The 20,207-nt window shown below is 47.5% G+C and overlaps 1 protein-coding gene across 1 annotated transcript in view; it reads left to right on the top strand.

The window, feature by feature from the left end:
- Nucleotides 1-1,508: 1,508 nt before the first annotated feature.
- The window catches only part of NPDC1 (neural proliferation, differentiation and control 1), a 54,237-nt gene continuing 35,538 nt past the window's right edge, over nucleotides 1,509-20,207 (top strand). Inside the window, exon 1 of the mRNA XM_083597449.1 lies at nucleotides 1,509-1,680. Coding sequence (XP_083453575.1) covers nucleotides 1,620-1,680 — 61 coding nt within the window. The 5' untranslated portion in view covers nucleotides 1,509-1,619. The remainder of the gene's footprint in view (nucleotides 1,681-20,207) is intronic.

Raw genomic sequence — 20,207 nt, 5'->3', positions numbered from 1 at the left:
AGGTAGGAGAGCACTGGGAGGGCAAGGACATGTGGCCGAGCCCAGGCCCGACCCAAGCCTACTCCACGGCGGCTAGCACTCCAAGAGACCAGGCTGGGGCCCAGAGGAAGGCCGCGCGACAAAGGAGACCACAGAAGAGAAGATATTACTTCTTTTTTTAAAAAACAACAACTTTTTTTAATAACTTTTTTTTCTCTTTTCAAAAAAAAAAGTGTCCCCAGATTCTTTGAAAAAAATCTGGTAACCTTAAGCCAGAGCACAGGAGCCAACTTTTAGGGGCAGAGGGGTTTTCATGCCCACCCCAATAAAAGCCCCTCCCAAAGGTAATGGGCACTGCCATTCAGATGGTGTGTGTGCACTGCATCACATGACTGATTATGCAGGGTGGGTCTTACCTGCCCCCCCCCCCAATATTTTATTCAAGTTGGCACACACACACAACCACAATTTTAAATAGTATTATTTTAAATTGTAGTACGGTTCCTAGCACTTTTAGGCCCCCATCCTATATAGACACACACCTAGAAGGAATTAAATCCACTGAACAAACTTATTTCTCAGTGGACATGAATAGAATTGCATTATTAGGTACTCTGTAATATACTAATTTTTAAACATCTGAATCATTAATAACAATGATTAATAATAATAATTATGGGACACGCTTCAATATTAATCAACCAATAATCATTAATAACAACAGAATAATAATTAGAGTATTTCATTTTTATTGCTAATGACTAATAATAACAACAGTGCATGCTGTAGTATTAAATAAACCAATAATCATTAATAACAATAAAATAATAAGCGGAATATTGATTCTTATTATTCATGGCTAATAACAGCAGCAATAATTATTAATCACTGTAAGTTCGGGGAGTATTTCTTTTTTATTATCAGTGACTAATAATAATAATAAGAGAGTATGAATATTAACCAACCAATTAATAATTAACTGTAAGATGGTAAGGAGAGTATTTCATTTTTATTATTTATGGCTAATAATAATTAAAAAGATGTTTTAGTATTAAATAAACCCATCAGCATTAATAGCAATAAAAAAGTCGTGCGGGTATTTAGTGTATAGTATTAACGACTACTACTACTAATAAAAATAACAACAGATCATGCTTTAGTATTACGCAACTGACCATCATCAATAACTATGAAATAACGGCGAGAGTATTTCTTTTTTTCATCAGTACTACTAGAGTATGCTTTGATATTATTGGCGAAACATTAAAAAAAAAAACATGTCCCGGGGTTTAAGCGCCACCAGCGCGGCCAGGTGGAGGCGGCGGGGGCGGAGCTTTGCGCGCTGCGCTCGGCACCCGCCTCGCCCTTTCCCTCCTGCGTCCCGGGGCGATTGCGAAGCCCGGTTGCACCTGCGGCCACTCGCGGCTACGGCCAGGTGGGCGGCGCGGGGCGAAGCCTGCTGACCAAAGGAGGGCTGCCATTGGTCCCTCGCGCGCGCCCGCCCCCTCCCCGCCGGCTGGCCCCGCCCGGGCTCTGCTTTGCTCATGCCAGCGCAGCGCTGCTCCCTCGGCTCCCCTGTGCCGCATCGCCAAGCAGCCGCCGCCGTCGCCGCGATGCTCCGCCGGGCCAGCCGCTGAAGGATGAGCGCCGCTCCCTTCCTCCGCCTGCTGCTCCTGACGCCCCTCGCCTGGGGCCTCCTCAGTAAGCCCCCTCCCCCTCTGGGGGTCTCTCTCTCTCTCTCTGGGCCTCCCCCGCCTGCGGGCTTTCTCTCCTCCCGGTCGCTGTGCCCCCCCTGCACCCATCCCCTCCTGGATTTTCTCTTCAGTCCTAATCTCCCCCACCATTACTTTTTCCCCTAGCCAGAATACCCCCCCCCAACCTTCCTCTTCGCCCCGCTTCACTTTGTCCTTCGCCCCCCCTCCACACCCCTTGTTCTCCTTTAGATATGCCCCCCCGTCATTTCCTTAATTAACATTTCTCTTACTAGGGTTCAATCCCATTCCTCCCCGCATTTCCTTCATGACCCCCCCCTTTATTTTCCTAATGATTCTATTCCGAAGCTTTAATTCTCTCCCCCTCCCTTCTATCCAGCCCTGATTCTGTCTGGCTGACCCCACCCTGCCCGAATAATTTCCTCTTAGTTATGTGCTGCCATTTATGCACTTTGTTGTTAGTGGGGGCTTGGGGGGGTATTCCACCGTTGGCAGTTTTTTCTGAGGTGGACTGGCTTATATTGGGGGCTGGGAGTTTAGCTGCAGGACTGGATAGCTCCTGCCAAAGTTATACAGTACAGTACAGTCGTACCTCTGGTTACGTACTTAATTTGTTCCGGAGGTCCATTCTTAACCTGAAACTGTTCTTAACCTGAAGCACCACTTTAGCTAATGGGGCCTCCTGCTGCCGCCGCGCCACCACTGTGCGATTTCTGTTCTCATCCTGAAGCAAAGTTCTTAACCCGAGGTCCCATTTCTAGGTTAGCAGAGTCTGTAACCTGAAGGTATGTAACCCGAGGTACCACTGTACTGATATGTGCTCTCAAGGCTGTTTCCTTGGTGTTGTTTTTAACAAGAGTGCTCTTATTGTGCCTTACTTCTCGATTGATGTGACTTGCATGTGTGGCCTTGGAGCATAAGCTCCTGCTTAGTGGTGGATTTCACACCCTGCCCCCACCCCACCCGTTGGTGTTCACTAAAGGAGAAAGGCTTCATTCCTTCCCACTCTGATGGACGGAGCGCCTAAAACCATGTGTCATCCAGTAAAGAAATAGATTCTGGAAAAGAGGGCCTCTTTTCTTGTTGTGCATAATGGGCAGGTAGCTTTTTTGTTGTTGCTAATTTACCGTTTAATCTTGGTATGGAATCAGACCCCTTTGTCTGTGTTGCAAATGCTGTAGCATAGCAGTCCTTGCTAATCTGGGGCACCTCCAGATGTTTTGCACCACAAACCAGCATAAGCCTGATGGGAGTTGTGGTCCAACAGACCCGAAGAGCACCAGATTGGCAAAGACACCACCTGCACACTCACCCTCCTGGCACCTGAGCTGGTTTTGCAACTTCTGACTCTCACAAATACAACCTTGGACACATCACATAAGTCACAAAGCTCCTTGGTTGATTGATTGATTGATTGCCTGGATGCCCCGATAGCAGAGATGCTTCCTGCGTTCCCAGTAGTGTGTCAGGATTAGGGTTGCCCAACCTTTGGAAGATGCTGCATGCTGTTCATCTGCATGAGTTACTGATCCGCAGCAAAGGCTCCCGCAGAGAGACAGAGGGCAGCATCCACTAAGGGAGGCCCACTGTCACCATCATTGCACTGGTGTGGCAGAATCAGCCATTTAGACCCCTTGAAGAGACTGGAAGGAGGTGTAGTCAGAGCAGCAAATCGGCCAGGGTTGCAGTCTGTATCCTCTTTGGTGGGTGACTGATTGTTCTTGACTGTGAAAATTTAATGAATTCCTTTCTCACTGTGTGGAAGTTGTTGTGTAAGAGATGCAATAAACTTTCCCCCTTCAGCTGTTTGGGTTTGTGGACTTTGTGAACTGTCTGCTACCTTTACCTGAGGAAGTTGCCGCTCTCTTCAGATAGCAGCACAGCTCTTGACTTTCATCAGTCAATGGATTGACACATCTTGACTTTTACCTGAAGTGGCTGGAAAACATTATCTCAAGAGGGGCGGCAGGATGCTAGAATCTTGCAGCGGCCCTTTTCTGTGGTAGCAATTGTGGATGTACTGCTCAACTCTATGAGGTATTCAGGCCAGTCAGTCAGTCAGTCAGTTTTATTGCACATAGCCAAGGGCTGCCGCAATGTACACAGAATCATCCAACAATTAAAAGAAAATATACCAGATTGATACAAAAAACTTAAAACATTTATATTATGAAGACATTACCTACTCTAAACAGAGCTATAAAAGTACCTTAATATACAAGTTAAGACATTCAACAATAAAATTTATAAGCTAAAGGTATCACATGGCCACTAACAGATTAAAAAATAATGTTAATACAATGTGCAATTATATTCAGAGTTTGGTGATAAAGATAGAATATAGCTTGATGTAGATAGGGTCAAATAAATTCATCTCCTTTACAGTTGGGGGCTACCTTGGCTATATAATTTGCTCTAATTTTCCTAGCGGCAGTTGCAAAGAGTGCTATACGCCAGGTCACATACTTATCTGTGTCTGCGAGGAGATATAAAATCATGTCAGAGGGGTTCTGGCCAGGGGACCTTGTCATTACAGGTGCTAAAAATCGTTCTCTTGATTCATTATATAAGGGGCAGCGCAAGATATAATGCATAAGGTCCTCTACTTCAGGACATCCCCTAAATTGTGGGTGTACTGCTCAATTCTATGAGGCATTCAGGCAGTGGATGTGGAAGACAGTTTAGAGCAAATGTTTTAGGTGTCCTCTTGGGTGTTTGGCCTTCATAATAATGCTGAGGCCATCTCTGCATCATTGAAGCACGTAATTTTGAACAAAGCTGTTGCTGGCCTGGCATAGTGCAAAATTAAGAAGAGCTGCTGTGCTAAAATGTGGGGTTGCTCTCTTGCAACTCTGGCCCCGGTCACACCATACAGTCAAGGCATTTAAAGCAGTGTGGAGTAGTGGTTAGACTGCTGGACTGTGACTCAACCATGAAGCTTAGTGGATGACCGTGGGCCAGTCAGTTTCTCTCAGCTGCACCATGAGGAGGGGGAGAACCATGTACACCAACCTGAGCTCCTTGGAGTAAAAGTGGAATGAGTATGTGCATGCAATAAATAATAAATAAATACGATACTACATTAAAGAGTCATGGCTTCCTGCAAAGAATTATTGGAAGTGTAGTTTAAAGGTGCTGAAGATTGTTAGGAGCCCACTATATTCCCCTCACTGAACTAAAATTCTTAAAGTGATTTAGCAATCAATCCCTCTTCCCATAGTCACTGCTCGCTGGCACCATAAGGGAAATAGTGGAGGGTGGCGTTGTCTCCACTTTGCTATTTTAAACACACTTTGCAAGCAGGAATAAAATTGCTTTAACTGACAGTTTGGCAAAAAGTGAGGGGGGGGGGCGGGAATCATTGACTTGTTGGCATGCATCCAGGGCTGCCTATCCTCTATGCAAAGAATTATGTGCCAAGAGAAACTGAATTCTGTGATTGGCAAAAATTATGCAAATTTGTTTTGCCTAATTTATTGACTGTCATGGGGAAGAGAGAGATGGGATAAGTCTCTCTCTCTCTCTCTCTCTCTCTCTCTCACACTCACACACACACACACACACACACACACACACACAGAGGTAGCCCTGCTCAGCTCCCCTCTTGCTCTTGTGGTTTTGCCAGGTACTTCCACATATTTTTCATTGTTATATTTGCTGGTGATGAGGGACAGGACCTTGCCTCTTTATTTGTCTTTTAAAAGTGAAAGCTGAAAATGCAATTGAAAAACAAGCAAGCAAGCAATTGGTGGGATTTCAAACCATCAATTAAGAGCCAGATTGTGGCCAGGTGCTATATGGGAATTGACTAATTAAAGGGTCCTTAGAATCCTAATAGTTGGAAGGCACCCAGAGGGTCCAACTCTGCAATGCAGGAGCGGGGGAAAGTGGAGCCCCAGCTGAACAGGGCTGCGCAGCTGTCCACTGAGACCTCAGCTGTGGGGGTTTGTCATTGTGGAAACGCTCTGGAGAATTCAGCCCCAAGTTAAGCATTGTGCAGATTTGCTGTTCCAGATTCCAAGCAAAAATAGTCTCAGAAGTCACTCAGATTCAGTGGAGCAAAATGCATGCAGAGCTGGTCATATCTTGATGACACTTTGCCAGCCCTAAATCAGTTTTGAAAATGACGAGTTAGAGTTATTAACATAATTATTCTTGGGCAGCTAAATAGGTATCGCCTTCCTTAGCTTGAAGGCGTTTGGCAGAGCATACCTGGGACGCATCTATTCTCCACCCACTTCCATTCCATTGCACAGTAATTGATAAGACTGTAGCTTAATGGCTCGGTTTTACACCTGTGTCCATGTACTAGATCACACATTCAGAATAAGAGTCTTTAATGGCCTGAACCACTTCAGAAGAGCAATTGTGTTCATTCCTTTTTTAAAAAGTCCATGCTTATAGAAAGCTAGTTCATCAGGGAAGATAATATTTCTTTCCCACTCCTTTATGTGATATTTCTACATGCAGGAAGTGCATGTTGGTGCAGTGTAAAGTGATAATTTAGAAAGGACCCTCCTGTTTACATTTTATTGAGGGGAAACTTTGCAAATACTAATCAATAATGCATGCATTATTTTAGGTATGCCCATAAGGGGCCATTTGAATGGTGTCCATATGCAGGTCACAATTTGAAACCTGAGCTGGTTTGAAACCATTTTGCCTATTAGTATCCTACTTCCTGTGAAAGGACACTCTGGTAACCATGATTTGGGTAAAGGAGTTGAGATATTAGTTTTAACATCACAGCTGATGACATGCCTTACTGGTTTGTTTATTTTTAGTACATTTGCTTTTCATATGTGTTTTGATACATTTATTCCCAGTCCCCCCCTCCCAAGATTCTCAGGGCAAAGTGCGTGGTTTATCATCTTCTCTCAATCTCGATTTCATATTCTCAGCAACCCTGCGAGGTAGTTTATGCTGGCAGAGAGTGATTGGCCCAGTTTCAGCCAGTGAGCTTCATGGCTGAGTGGGAGGGTTGAACTTGCCTTTCTCCTGGGCCATGTTGTTCTTGTTGTTTAGTCGTTTAGTCGTGTCCGACTCTTCGTGACCCCATGAACCAGAGCACACCAGGCACTCCTGTCTTCCACTGCCTCCTGCATTTTGGTCAAACTCATGTTGGTAGCTTCAAGAACACTGTCCAACCGTCTCGTCCTGTCGTCCCCTTCTCATTGTGCCCTCCATCTTTCCCAACATCAGGGTCTTTTCCAGGGAGTCTTCTCTTCTCATGAGGTGGCCAAAGTCTTGGAGCCTCAGCTTCAGGATCTGTCCTTCCAGTGAGCACTCAGGGCTGATTTCCTTCAGAATGGAGAGGTTTGATCTTCTTGCAGTCCATGGGACTCTCAAGAGTCTCCTCCAGCACCATAATTCAAAAGCATCTCCTGGGCCATGGATGGGAAGTTTCCAGATGTTGCTGGACCCATCAGCCCCAGAAGCCAAGATGGCCAATAGTCAGGGATGATGGGAGTTCCCCATCCCTGTCCATCCAGGCACTGCAGTTGTCTTCTATCAGTTCCCCACCCACCTCCCTGCCAGCACTGCTTCCCTTGCATCTGCATTAGTACCGCATTGGACAGCGTAACAAAGGTTGTGTGCCTGGAGGTGGTGTCGTCAGTATTTTGGGGCTGCGCTGCAGGCATCTGCTTAGAGGGGTGTGGTGGTGTTGTGGGGAAAGTCTGTTTGCTGTCCATTCCTGGGTGGCACAGCCCACTGAGTCAAGGTGCCATGGCTGCAGGCAAGGGTGGCACCGAGTGCAGCTGTAACAGATAGAACGCTTCTGAACCTTCTGAACGGCTATAGTGATGCACAGCGCTGTCAGGATCAGCTCCCAGGATACTCTGCCTTGCAGGGAGGATCAACGTAGTCCAAAACATCAGGAGGTCACCAGGCTGACATATGGTGATACTGTGCAAATGAGCACCTAGAACAGTGGTTCTCAACCTGTGGGTCCCCAGATGTTTTTGGACTACAACACCCATCATCCCTGAGATCTGGCCTTGCTAGCTAGGGGTGATGGGAGTTGTAGTTCAACAACATCTGGGGACCCACAGGTTGAGAAAGGCTGACCTAGAACAAGGGCAGGCAAACTAAGGCCCAGGGGCCGGATCTGGCCCAATCACCGTCTAAATCTGGCCTGCAGACAGTCCGGGAATCACTATGTTTTGACATGAGTAGAATGTGTCCTTTTATTTAAAATGCATCTCTGGGTTATTTGTGGGGCATAGGAATGTGTTCATCCCCCCCAGCAAAAATATAGTCTGGCCCCCCACAAGGTCTGAAGGACCGGGCCCCTGCTGAAAAAGTTTGCTGACCCCTGACCTAGAACTTCGGATAATATCAGAAGAAAGGGGGTTGGGGAGACCATTTCCCATAAACAGGCTACCCTGTAATAATTTATTTCCCAACTGTGATATGTTGCTTGATTGCGGTCTCCACTGGATGGATAAGCTGCATGTTCAGTTTAGTTCTCAAAAGGGTGTTTTGATTTTTAGCACTCTTTGCTTGTTTCCTGATCTTCCAGCTAGCATCCTCTTGGGTATGAGCAGGAAGCAAACGAGATTTATGAAGCTGAGTCTTGTGGGCGGACTGAATGGGCTCTCAAAACAGTTGAATTTTGGGTGGAAGGGAAATCTGTTTCAGGGCTGTAGCTCAACATCAGAGTGCCTGGTTGGCATGCAGAATGTCCCAGGTTCGCTCCCCGGCGTGATCCTTCTATGCTGAGGGAAGATTCTTGTCGGAGTCCCACAGAGAGCCACTGCCAGTTCATATGGGCAGAACTGAACTAGGTGGACCAGTGGTTGGACACCATATAAGGTAACTTCATACATTTCCAGCGAGAAGAGGGTTAGGGCCCAGCAGTTCACAAATTTTGATCCTGGTGAACATCCACCAGCATTTTACTGCAGCTTTCTCCTAATAAACACATTTTTGTATGCAGTGCTGACAGATATACACATCTTTGCAAGCAGCTTCCTGTAAAATAATGCATTTCTGTATGTTCTTTTCACCAATGTATACATTTTTAGGTAGGTCATCTTAGCATGTTTGCACCCATTTTTTGTTTGGAGGACATCACTGCAACATTCAGAGAAATGTGATTTTCAAAGAATTATTATGACTCTGAGTGTTTAAAGCCCTTTGCGTAAAACCTAGATATACATATACACATATGTATATACACATATATGTTTAATCAGGTGGCTGCTTTGATGGTACTGGCCTAGATAATTTAGAGTCCTCCCTGTGAATAAGGAAACGGGCAGATGTTTCTTTACGCTTATCTGGATTTGAACATTGCGGGTTGCCAAACCTGCTTTTCCTGAAGCGTTTCACAGGAGGCCAAAGGTTTGCAGCCAGAGAAATGCGTCCTGGGCTTGCATGTGAGTGACACGATTTGAGGACAAGGAACATGTGTTGTTATTATTATTAATGGCTGTGGTTCAAGTGCTGCCTCTGTGCTTGGCCCTGGCCTGCAGTATCCTGATCACCTGGCTCAAGGTGATGGGGAGGAAGGGGCCCGGTCCTTGCAGAAACAAAATCTCTGTGCTAAGTCCATTGAGGGGCCAGTGGGAGAGGAGTCAGAAGTGGAGTGGAGGCTTCGTGCTCCCCAGCTGAGCTGCCCCATCCCGCTCCTACTTGTGTGCAAACAGGAGCAGGGTGGGGATCTCTCAGCTGGGAAGCACCAAGCCTTCACTTCTGAGAGATCTCCATCCACTCCTGCTTGCACGCAAGTAGGAACAGGATCGGGGAGCTCAGCTGGGGAGCACCTGGCTGTCCTCAGGTGGTGCAGGAGCTCTCAGATGCGGCTTCCGGGCTGCGCCCACCTTCCCCAACCCCAGCAACTATTCTGTTATGTACTGAAGTTCTCACCCTGGGCCAGCAGGGGGATACTGTAGATAGTTATGCAAATGAAGGATCGAAAGTGACGTTCAGTGGTTGGCTAGTTACAGAAAATGGTTACTGTTGCATTCTAGTGGAGCTCTATATAAGCAGGCTGACTGAGCTCCTCAGTTCAGTTCTGTTCCAGCTTACAAATAAAGAGCTGCTTTGGAAGAATCGCTGTGTCGTCTGATACGTTCGCCCACAACTTAACATATTCAGCCTGGCTGCCTTCATGGGGTTGCAGGGGATATGATGCAGAGGTGGGGGCTCCTTTAAACTTCTCCCTTGAGGGGAGTGCAGCCACGAACCCCTCAATGGGAGCCTGCACTTCCCCAGCTGAGCAGCCCCAATCCAATTCCTGTTCCCGTGCAAGCAGCAACGTTGCCTAACAGAATAGCCTAATCCCACTCCTACTTGCCTGCAAGTAAGAGCAGACCAGTATAAAGTAAGCAGCACACAAAACGCTACCAAGCCATTCTACAATCTTATAATAATAATCCAAAAATTGAAAGGACAAGGTTACAAGATCTACTACAGAAGCCACAAACAGAAAACTCATTCAAATTGTGTCCAAAAGCAAGATTCAAAGTTCCTTTAGCCAGGCTCCTGTAGATATCAACAAAGGTAAGTTTGATCAAATGAAGTGTCAGCGATGTGGGGCACTCACAATGGAAGTTATGCTCAGAACAGAGCACGTTTGGCTCCCCTTCTAAACTAAAATCTCAGTATTCAGGTTAAATGGTCATGTTGGCACTAAGTGGGTGTTGAGTTGCAGCTTGGGCACTCGCTCTCTAAGGCTCACCAACACTGCCCTAGCTAAAAAGCCCCAAATGTTGTGACCTTTCCTCATTGGGGAGTTGTTGCAGCTTCTTAATCGTTCTGGTGTCTCTTTTCTTCCTGGACTTTGAGATGAGCCTTGCAGTCCTTGCTCTGACATCAGGTGAGCAGGGGGAAAGTAGCATGGCTTTTTCAGTGTTGGCTCCGCGGTTGTGGGACTTGTTCTTGGAGATCTTCCAAGCTCTCTCCCTCTTTCCACCTTCAGCTGGATGACGAAGTCTTTCATTTTAAAGCCAAGCTAGCTTTAAATAAGTGACCTGCTGCAAATTTGTTGTTCCTTCAATGACATTTTGCATTTTGCTGTATCATTGTGTTTTAATGGATGTTTGGTTTTATTGATTTTGTTATATTATATTTAAAAACTGGGTTCGTTTTGGATAGGACAATGGGTCTGCAATATTAAAGTGAAATGAAATGGATATTTTAAGCAGAGGATTGAGCTGGGTATCTGCAGGCAAACAGGATTATGGGCCCATCAGCCCAGGTCTCTGGCCTGTCACTGTCTCTGTGTTTCAGCCGGCCATTTGGCACCGGGAATTTGAACCCAATACTTTCTCGCAGGCTCTGCTGTTGAGCTGTGGGGCTTTACCTTTCAAGTGTGCCAGATCCTCATTTTCCTCCTCCAGACTTTTTTTCCTGTTAACTGAATGCAAAATTTGGGGGGCACGGATACAGACCAGTGAAGCGCCTTTAATCTAAACCTCTGCAGTGTGTTTGCTTCTGCTACCCCTGGCTGTAGGAAGGAAGGAGGGGGAAAATCCTGAACCTATTATGAACCAGCATGGCCAGGGTGGGGGTGGCCAGGATTAAGAACGGGGAGAAGTTCAATTAAGTTCACACTGAAAGGCAAACCTACCTAAATCACACATTCTGAAATGATATGAGAATGAAACAAAGTTCACCCTTCTCCAATTTTTGCACTGCTGTTCTGCAGCCAAGTAACATGAAAAGAATTGCACATAGTGAAATATCCATAAAATGCATATTTTATTATAAATATCATGTGCAGATGCATTATTTTAGAGGAAGTTTCTTTACAAATGTGTGCATTAGTGAGATGATGATGATGATGATGATGATAATAATAATAATAATAATAATAATAATTTATTATTATACCCCGCTCATCTGGCTGAGTCTCCCCAGCCACTCTGGGCGGCTCCCAATCAAGTGTTAAAAACAGTACAGCATTAAATAATAAGAACTTCCCTAATAATAATAAAAAATAAATTCGCACTAAAATGCTTATAGATTTTCATGAGCACTTTTTTTTCAAAAAATCACAAACTATGTAACTTTTATGTTGTAAACCAGAGCTTTCCAAACTCTTCATGTTGGTTACAATGCTTTTGTAGACATGCACCATATTGCTACACAGTAATTCAGTTTTACTAGCAAACCAGAGGTTAAACTAACCCCTTTTCAGCCCCGGAAGGAGCGTGGGGAACATTCGCACGACACACCTACACACTGCAGCTGGCACACTAGTGTGTCATGACATACAGTTTGGGAAGCTCTGCTGTAAATGAAGTTTATAAATTTAATAAATAAACTGGAGAATTGAAATTTAAATTGGAAAAATGAGAACCCGGGGGAAACTTGAAATTTGCAGCATCTCCCAACCCTGGTCAGGATAGCCTAGCCCAGGCGTCCCCAACCTGCGGCCCTCCAGATGTTTTGGCCTACAACACCCATGATCCCTAGCTAACAGGACCAGTGGTCTGGGATGATGGGAATTGTATTCCAAAACATCTGGAGGGCCGAAGGTTGGGGATTCCAGGCCTAACACAGCCTCCATCAACCTGGTGCCTTCTGGATGTTTTTGACTACAACTCCCAAAGGCCTCAGCCAGAGTGGTTGTATGGTGCTGTGGCTGATGGGAATTGTAGTCTAAAACAGCTGGAAGGCACCAGGTTGGTGAAAGCTGGATGGCCTAGTTAATGCCTCTTAAAATATCTGTTCCCCTATCTGTTCCCCTTTCCCCCGTGCAGCTGCCTCATTTGATTAGGTGAGCCGATTTGACATGGTGGTTGAGAGCATGAGCAATGAGTGGGAAGTCGTGGGCTACAAACTCAGTATACTAGCACAGGAGGTGTCCTGACATATTACAATCTTCATTAGTAATATAATGATAACCATGCTGATCTACCCTACCGGGGGCTGGTTGAGACTGATTTAAGTAAATATTTATATCCCACCTTCATAGTGCTTACACCCCACATGAGGCTTCAAACAATAAGATTTTCTTTAGCAGCCTTTCTCAACCCTGGGTCCCCAACTGTTGTTGGAATACAGTTCCCATCATCCCTGACCACTGGTCTTGCTAGCTAGGGATGATAGAAGTTGTAGTCCAACAATATCTGGGGACCCAAGGTCAACAATATCTGGGAACCAGTCAGTGTAGATGGACTATTGGCACAGGGCAGCCTCTGCTGTTCCTGTGTCATATATTTGACAAACCATGAGCACCTTGTGTAGGTCATTCTCCCCTAAATTCTCTTCCTTTTCCTTCCCACTTCCAGTGAGGGTACAGTACTGGGAAATCTATTTGGGATGGAGGAGCAACTGCTTATAGCTGCCTGGATGTTGGACTTCCCCAGCGTTTTGAAAACTTTGTGTCAAGTACCTCCATGTGTGGTGGTGGTGGTGGTGATTTTGACATTTTTGTAGCCATCCAAGGTGAAACGCTGATAAGGCTGTTGGAAATTTAACACTCCCTGTTGCTAAAAACCTAGAGCAAGCAGAAACCCCTTATTTTGCAGAGAAGGTCTTCATACCCAGTAGCATTCTGCAGATTGCCCTGTTCTGACACATTTGTGCTTGGGGAGCCCAAGGGCCTTCTGCGTCTGAGATTCTCTTCTTCTTACCCCCAAATAAGCACCACCTTAATAGCGCCTGGTGATGGCTGGCTCTGCTCGAATAATCCCTTAAGCTGCCCTAAGGAGTTGCCTTTCCTGGAAGTACTCCCAAGGCTGCTTCGAAAACCCAGTTTCTAATCTGGAGCTAGAGCTGTAAGCACTCTGCATCCTGGACATCTGTGCTTCAAGGACAGGCCTGTAATCCCAGGGGGCGGGGAAGGGGGGAGCTTTTGGGAATGGGTGGCTATATGACCCATTTGAGCAGAAGCATTTTCAAATGCTTGGTATCTGGGGGAGAAGAGATTTTTTTTCTTTGGGGGGGGGCTGGGGTGCAAATTCATTCCTCCTAAGAACTTTCCTTTTAAGGGGCAATCAATGTATTTTTATTTTTAAGGCATGTGCCGTTCTTCAACAGTGTTCCCATAACAATGAAGTTTTAAAATAAAGGCATGGAGTCTCTGGTTCAGGGGATCTCAAACCCCTTGGAGCTGAGGGAAATTGCCCCCACTTCTTTTCAGGAGCCCGGGCTGCCTGCTTTCTCCCCACTGGATCAGAAAAGCTGTCCTCATCATGGGGGAAGGCTCCTTGATTCTCCCCCTAGGGTCAGCTTCTGCCTCTTTGACCTCTCCCCCACTCTGCTGTAGTGGCTCCCTCTGGGGCTTAGAGGCCAGGGGTCAGCAACCTAAGACCCATGGGCCACAAGCAGACCCCGGGGGTCGTTTAACCGGCCCACAAGCTGCCCCCGAACCAAGCCGCCCACTCAGCAAGTCCCTGCGTGCTGTGCTGAACCGGTGCAGCGCGGCGTGGGAAGTCGCTTCCGCAGTGCCGGAAATCACATCTGCACATGCTCAGATGCTGAAAATAATGTCTGCGCAGATACCAAAAATCATGGCCGCGCGCGCGATCCAGCCCATGGAGGGATCTCTGCTGGAGTGGACCGGCCCAGGTGAGGTAAACTTTGCCAACCCCTGTTATAGGCCATCAGGAGGAGGCTGGAAGTTTGTATCCTCTAATAAATTGATCCCTTTTGTCCCCATCTGCACCCTACCTTGACTAAGGGTGGGCTGAGCTACTCACGAGCCAGTAGTCAGTCTAGCATACTAACAGACCATCTTGGCTGCCTCTTAGTGCAGACTCGGGACTGGCAGCAACAGCAGCAGATATGTTCTGTGCTTACGATGATAACTCACTTGTTAATAATGCTGTTTTAAATGTGCATTTTGACTTGGTTTAGAAATGCCTCCATTCAAAATGTTTCAGAAACTTTTTATTCTTAGCTTTGCTGCGTTAAATGTGCATTTGTAGTTGACCTTCTTTGTAGTGTTTCATTTTGAAATATTTTAAATAATATTTCAGTTGCCCATTAATTATGCTGCTTTGAATGTATACTTTATGGTTGACTTTCTTCACTAATGTTTTTTCCTGGATTCTTTTACTTGATGCTCCAATTCGTTGGACACAGAATCCTGCTCTCACACTGGCCAACCAAATGCCTCCAGTTGCTGGAAGCCATAGGAAGAGAGAGTGTTGCTTTTGTGCTCAAATCCTACTTGCAGGCTTCAGAGGTGTAGCTGGGGGGGGGGGGAGCAGGGGACATTGTGCACCACACTGCGGGGCTTGACACTTACCACGCCTGAACCACGTGTCTCTCCTGGGTGTGACGTGGTTGCTCGGGAACCTGCAGGCTCCGTGCTGCCCAAAACAGCAGTGTGGGGCTTGCATCCAGGCTAGATGGGACATTGGCCTCATCCAGCAGGGTTCTCCTTATGTTTTCCTTCTTCACCCATTGTATTTTGTATCATACCCTCCCTTTCAAACAGCTCAGGGTTGTAAACATGAGGGTTATCCTACTTGATCATTGGAACAACCATGTAAGCTAGGGGTCCCCAAACTAAGGCCTGCAGGCTGGATAAGGCCCAAGGGACTTTTTTATCTGGCCTGCGGTGACCACCGCCACCCGCTCTTACTGGCACTACGCGGCTTCCCACTTCCGGGTCGGAGGAGCACCAGAAATAGCTTGTGCGCATGCGCAAGCGTTATTTGCACATGCACAAGCGTTATTTCTGGTGCACATCCGGGGTGGAGGAGGCCCATGCACATGCACACAAGCTATTTCCGGTGCTCCTCCGACCCGGAAGTGCGCTGGAAATAGCATGTGCGCACGCGTATGGGCACGTGCTCCCCCACCCTCTGGCCCGCTGCTCAATCGGCGCTGGAGACACCGGCCTGAGGCGCAGTAAGTTTGCTGACCCCTGATGTAAGGCATGTAACAACCATGTAAGGTAGGTGGAGAGCTTAAATGGAACAGCCATAGCTCAGTGGGTAGAGGAGGTTCCAGGCTCAGTCCCCAATGGCTTCTCCATGCAGGGCTGTCAGAAACACAAGATAGCCACTGCCCATCAGGCGCGAAGGAAGTTTAACCGGCACCCAGTATGGGGTGTCAGGGGTGGGGCAAACCGCCCGGTGGCACATGTGTGTGTGCTGTACGTACGGTGCACGTGTGGCACCACTACGAGTGGGATCCTCTGCTCATGGCTGCAGCTCTGAGAGCTGGAGCTGAAAAGCCGCGCGCAACCAATAGCTAGTGGGTAATAATAATAATAAATTTTATTTATACCCCGCCCTCCCCAGCCAGCCAGAGCCGGGCTCAGGGTGGCTAACACCAGTAAAATTACAGTAGAAACATAGTAGGGGAGGGGGGAAACCCAATTTAAAATACACGTTAAAATGGAATTTAAAATGCAATTTAAAAATGCAGCCTCATTTTAAAAGTAGCCGATAAATCAAGACCATAAGGGGAGGGAAGACATAAGGGTCAGACTGAGTCCAAACCAAAGGCCAGACGGAACAGCTCTGTCTTGCAGGCCCTGCGGAAAGATGTCAAGTTCTGCAGCGCCCTAGTCTCTTGTGACAGAGCGTTCCACCAAGTTGGGGCCAGTACTGAAAAGGCCCTGGCCCTAGTTGAGACCAATCTAACCTCCTTGAGGCTTGGGACCTCCAAAGTGTTGTTATTTGTGGACCTTCAGGCTTGCCTTGCGGCTCACTGTAGGCTTTGGAGTCGTGGGCAGGGGGGCAGAATTTCACCCCTGTCAAGATGGCACCCTGAGCACGCCGCACCCGCCGCACTCACCGTGCTCCGCCTCTGCTGCCCATCAGCGTAGACAACACTGAGCTAGCCTCACTTAGGATGAGGCAGCTTCCTACATCCTATGGCGATGGCGGTGTTAGCTTTGATACAAAAAGCAAAAAAGATGATTTCAGTAGTCAAGCTTTTGAAGCAACCCTTGGAAAACCTCAAGGTTTTGCCTTCCAGCCTTGCAAATGAGCCCACAACAGTACTAGCCTGCAAACTTCCTAATTTTAAGCTAGGTAAACCTTTGGTCTGACTCGCTGTTGGCCTTGCACATTTGTTTTTCTTTCCCCATTAGTAATGAGTGCAGACTTTAACCCAGGCTCCTTGATAGACCCAGTGGCGTAGTGCTGGTTGCTGGTGCCTGGGGTGGGCATTCGCATGCATGCTGGGTGAAGTGCATGTGCAGGGCAGGTGCCAGCCAAGCCCTCAGCAACCCCACCTGTGCTGGAACAAAGTGGGACCACTCTGAGCTGCCCGCACGCACAGGGTGGAGCCCAGATAGCCGATGCAGACTTTGGTGGGTGGAGAGGAGCACCAGGCTGGGCTGCACTGGGGGCACCTGCATAGGGGTGCCTGGTTCGTGCGCCCTAAAAAATTGTGCATCTGGGGCCACAGCCTCCTGGCACCACCACCCCATGTTACGCCCCTGGTTAGACCACACCACCTGTCTCTCACTTGTCCTTCTTCCTGTTGTGCTTCTGAGGCCTGTGCCACGATAAACTCTTCTGAGACAAGTCAAATGGAAGCTGACAGAGGTGTAGGCTCTAGGTCTCTTTCTCTCTTTCTTAAAACCTTCTCTTCTGCTGCTCCTTCCTCTCTGCCTGTCCTCTCCCCTGCTCTTTCCCCAGCCTCTGGGATTGCCTCATAGAGCATCTATCTGTCTCACAAGCAGAAGAGGAGCCTGGCTTTTGCAAGAGCACCTGCCAGAGGGAGGCACAGGTGGGTGGAGTTGGGCAGCAGGAGCATCTGCTGTTGGGAGGGAGGTGGGCTGGATGGCCTGGCATGGGAGGAGAAGGCTGAGCTAGGTCTCTTGCTGGCACCCCATGTGGCGGTGGGAACCAGGGTTTATGGCTGCATGAATCATGCAAGAACAGCTCATTGTGTGTGGAAGGCGAGCATCTGTAGCCTGGCTCCTGAGCCGCCTCTGAGTACCGTTTGCCTCCTGAAAGCATCTTCTGATTCTGCATGGCTCATGCATCTTAGCTCAGCCTTTTCCCGGGCTGGTGCCCCAGGCTAGATATTTTGTGCTGCTACTCCCATCAGTCTCAGCCAGCAGAGACTGGTGGGAGTTGTAGCCTGAAATAGTGTGGGGACAGGGAGGATGACAGGACACCAGGTTGGGGAAAGATGTTTTTGAGCCTTGGAGATCCGTACTGTGCCAAAGGTGAAGGCACCTTTGTGAACCCACAATGTGTATGACTTGGCTTTCAGTTGACGGCACCTGGATTTATCTGTGAAGGGGAAACCGTCTGTTCTTTTTGAGTGTGTGGTGCAAGGGGTGGGGGTCCGAACTAAAAAATAGGTATATGAGCACTGACCCATCCGCAGGGCTGGATGTAATGATGACTAATTTTTATGTGCCTATTTAAATTCATATCCTGCGCTTCACCCTAAGGTCACAGGGGCAGGTTACAGCATTGGGTAAAGGTAAAGGGACCCCTGACCATTAGGTCCAGTCGCGGATGACTCTGGGGTTGCGGCGCTCATCTCTCTTTACTGGCCAAGGGAGCTGGCGTTTTTCTGCAGACAGCTTCCGGGTCATGTGGCCAGCACGGTAAACACGGGTATGCTGTTTACCTTCCCGCCGGAGCAGTACCTATTTATCTAATTGTATTTTGACGTGCTTTTGAACTGCTAGGTGGGCAGGAGCAGGGACCGAACAACGGGAGCTCACCCCGTCATGGGGATTCAAACTGCCGACCTTCGGATCGGCAAGCCCTAGGCTCTGTGGTTTAACCCACAGCACCACCCGCGTCCCACACAGCATTGGTTTTCTCTTGTGCCTGTTTATTACATACAGCACTGGGTACCATATGTAATAAATAGGCACAAGAGTAAACCAGTTTTTTAAAAAACAAACAAACCCTGGAATCTGTTTTAAGTCAGACAATCATAGAACTGGGCGGCAGTCTTTTTTTACCTGATTTCTCAGCACTAGGGAGTAACTTTGCCAAATATTTCCTTCTTGGACTCAGCCTTGAAACATACGGTACACTTTTACCATATGTTTGCATGGTGGTAGTGCTCTTATAACCCACCTGGGTCAGCCTGCAGACCACCAGGAGGTCCCAGCCCACTACATGGGCCAGCAGTGGCTCTCTGGGGTTTCAGACAGGTGACATTCCCATTAGGGACTGAACCTGGGAGCTTTTGCATGCAAAGCAGAGGCTCTGCAACTGGGCTGCGGCCCTATCCTGACTTCATGTAATCTGTAAGCTGACCTCATTACTATAAGACCCAGCCTATTTTTCTCTCTCCTTTAAAGCATTGATTTTCCTTGTTCTGGCAGGCCCTACTTTATTTACAGGCTTCTCCTCACCCACTTAGGTGCAATCAACTTACGTGTGACTTGGTGTATGCACAGCGCCAGAAAATAAATAATTCAAACCCAGAAAGGGAGGGAGAGTCATCGTGGCTCACAAGGAGACTCTCCCTGGAGCCCGGAGAGGATGTTGGTGAGGGTGGAGGAAGCCCTGAAGAGACTGGAGGCAGAGCAGAACCCCTTTTAACACTGTTCAGCCTTCCCATCTAACAGCTGATGTGGCGCAGCTGCAGCAGCAGAAGCAGCAGTCTCAAGGTTCCTGCCTGTCCTCCAGCCTTTTGCAGGCCCCAGAGCTTCAATTCTAGTTATTTTGGACACAGTGGCTTTGGTATTGCTTGGAGAGAGAGTGGCAGAGAGGGTGTTTAGAGGGAGCTCCCCATTTTACACAATTTCAGTTATGTGCACAGGGGCCTGGAATGTAACCCCCACGCAAGTAGGGATTCAATTTAGGGATTTCTTTCGATGAGGCACCGTGGAGCGATTTTACAACACAATAAAAGCATACAGAGATTTATTTGCAACCCGCGTGTTTCCTGCCAAGGAGTTCTCCTTCCTCCCCATCTTACTCTCACAACGGCCCTTCAAGGTAGGCTAGGCCGAGGTCACCCAGCAACCTGCATGACTGGTATGAGAATGTGCAGTGCTCTCAGAAAGCTGCAATGGATCTCAAATTCCCACCACCACCACTGCAACACTATATAGGAGGGGATTCCCTTGCTTTTAGGGAAACATCAGTGCCTGGTTTTTTTGGGGGGGGAGAGAGTTGGGGCTTGCTTTTCCTGCCAGGAAAGGTGAAGGGGGGGTACAGTCCTGCCTTGTTCATTAAGAGGGAATCTGTGGAAGGGCCTCCTCTTCCTGCCTGTTTTGGAGTATTAGAGTATAATCTGCTTCTAAATCTGCTTTGTGTGAATTTAGCTATAGGTGCCTTTTTCGGCTGAGGAAGAAAGAGATTTAGTGTTTAGTCCCAGCTACTGTAAATCTCCAGCTTTAGGAGCACCACAGAGCTCATATTTTCCCCCTCCACCCCCCCCCCCTTACGTGCTGATGAACTGGATATAATATTTGAAGAGGAGAGATTAAGTTATTTAATGCAGAGGCTTGGCAGCGGCGGCAGGGAGTGGGGCTAATGTTTATGAGCTAATGGTACCAGGATCGGGCTTTGTGTGTTACCTAATTTGTTTTTAATTACATGAACGTTGCTGATTTGCTTGCTCTGAGTTCAAAATGTGTCAGAAAGGTGTGTGTTATTAAATGAAATTACT

This window comes from Podarcis filfolensis, assembly GCF_964270895.1.
Source record: "Podarcis filfolensis genome assembly, chromosome: Z".
Taxonomy (NCBI): Eukaryota; Metazoa; Chordata; class Lepidosauria; order Squamata; family Lacertidae; genus Podarcis; species Podarcis filfolensis.
The sequence above is the reverse complement of the archived record's forward strand: the minus strand, read 5'-3'. Positions and strand labels throughout refer to the sequence as shown.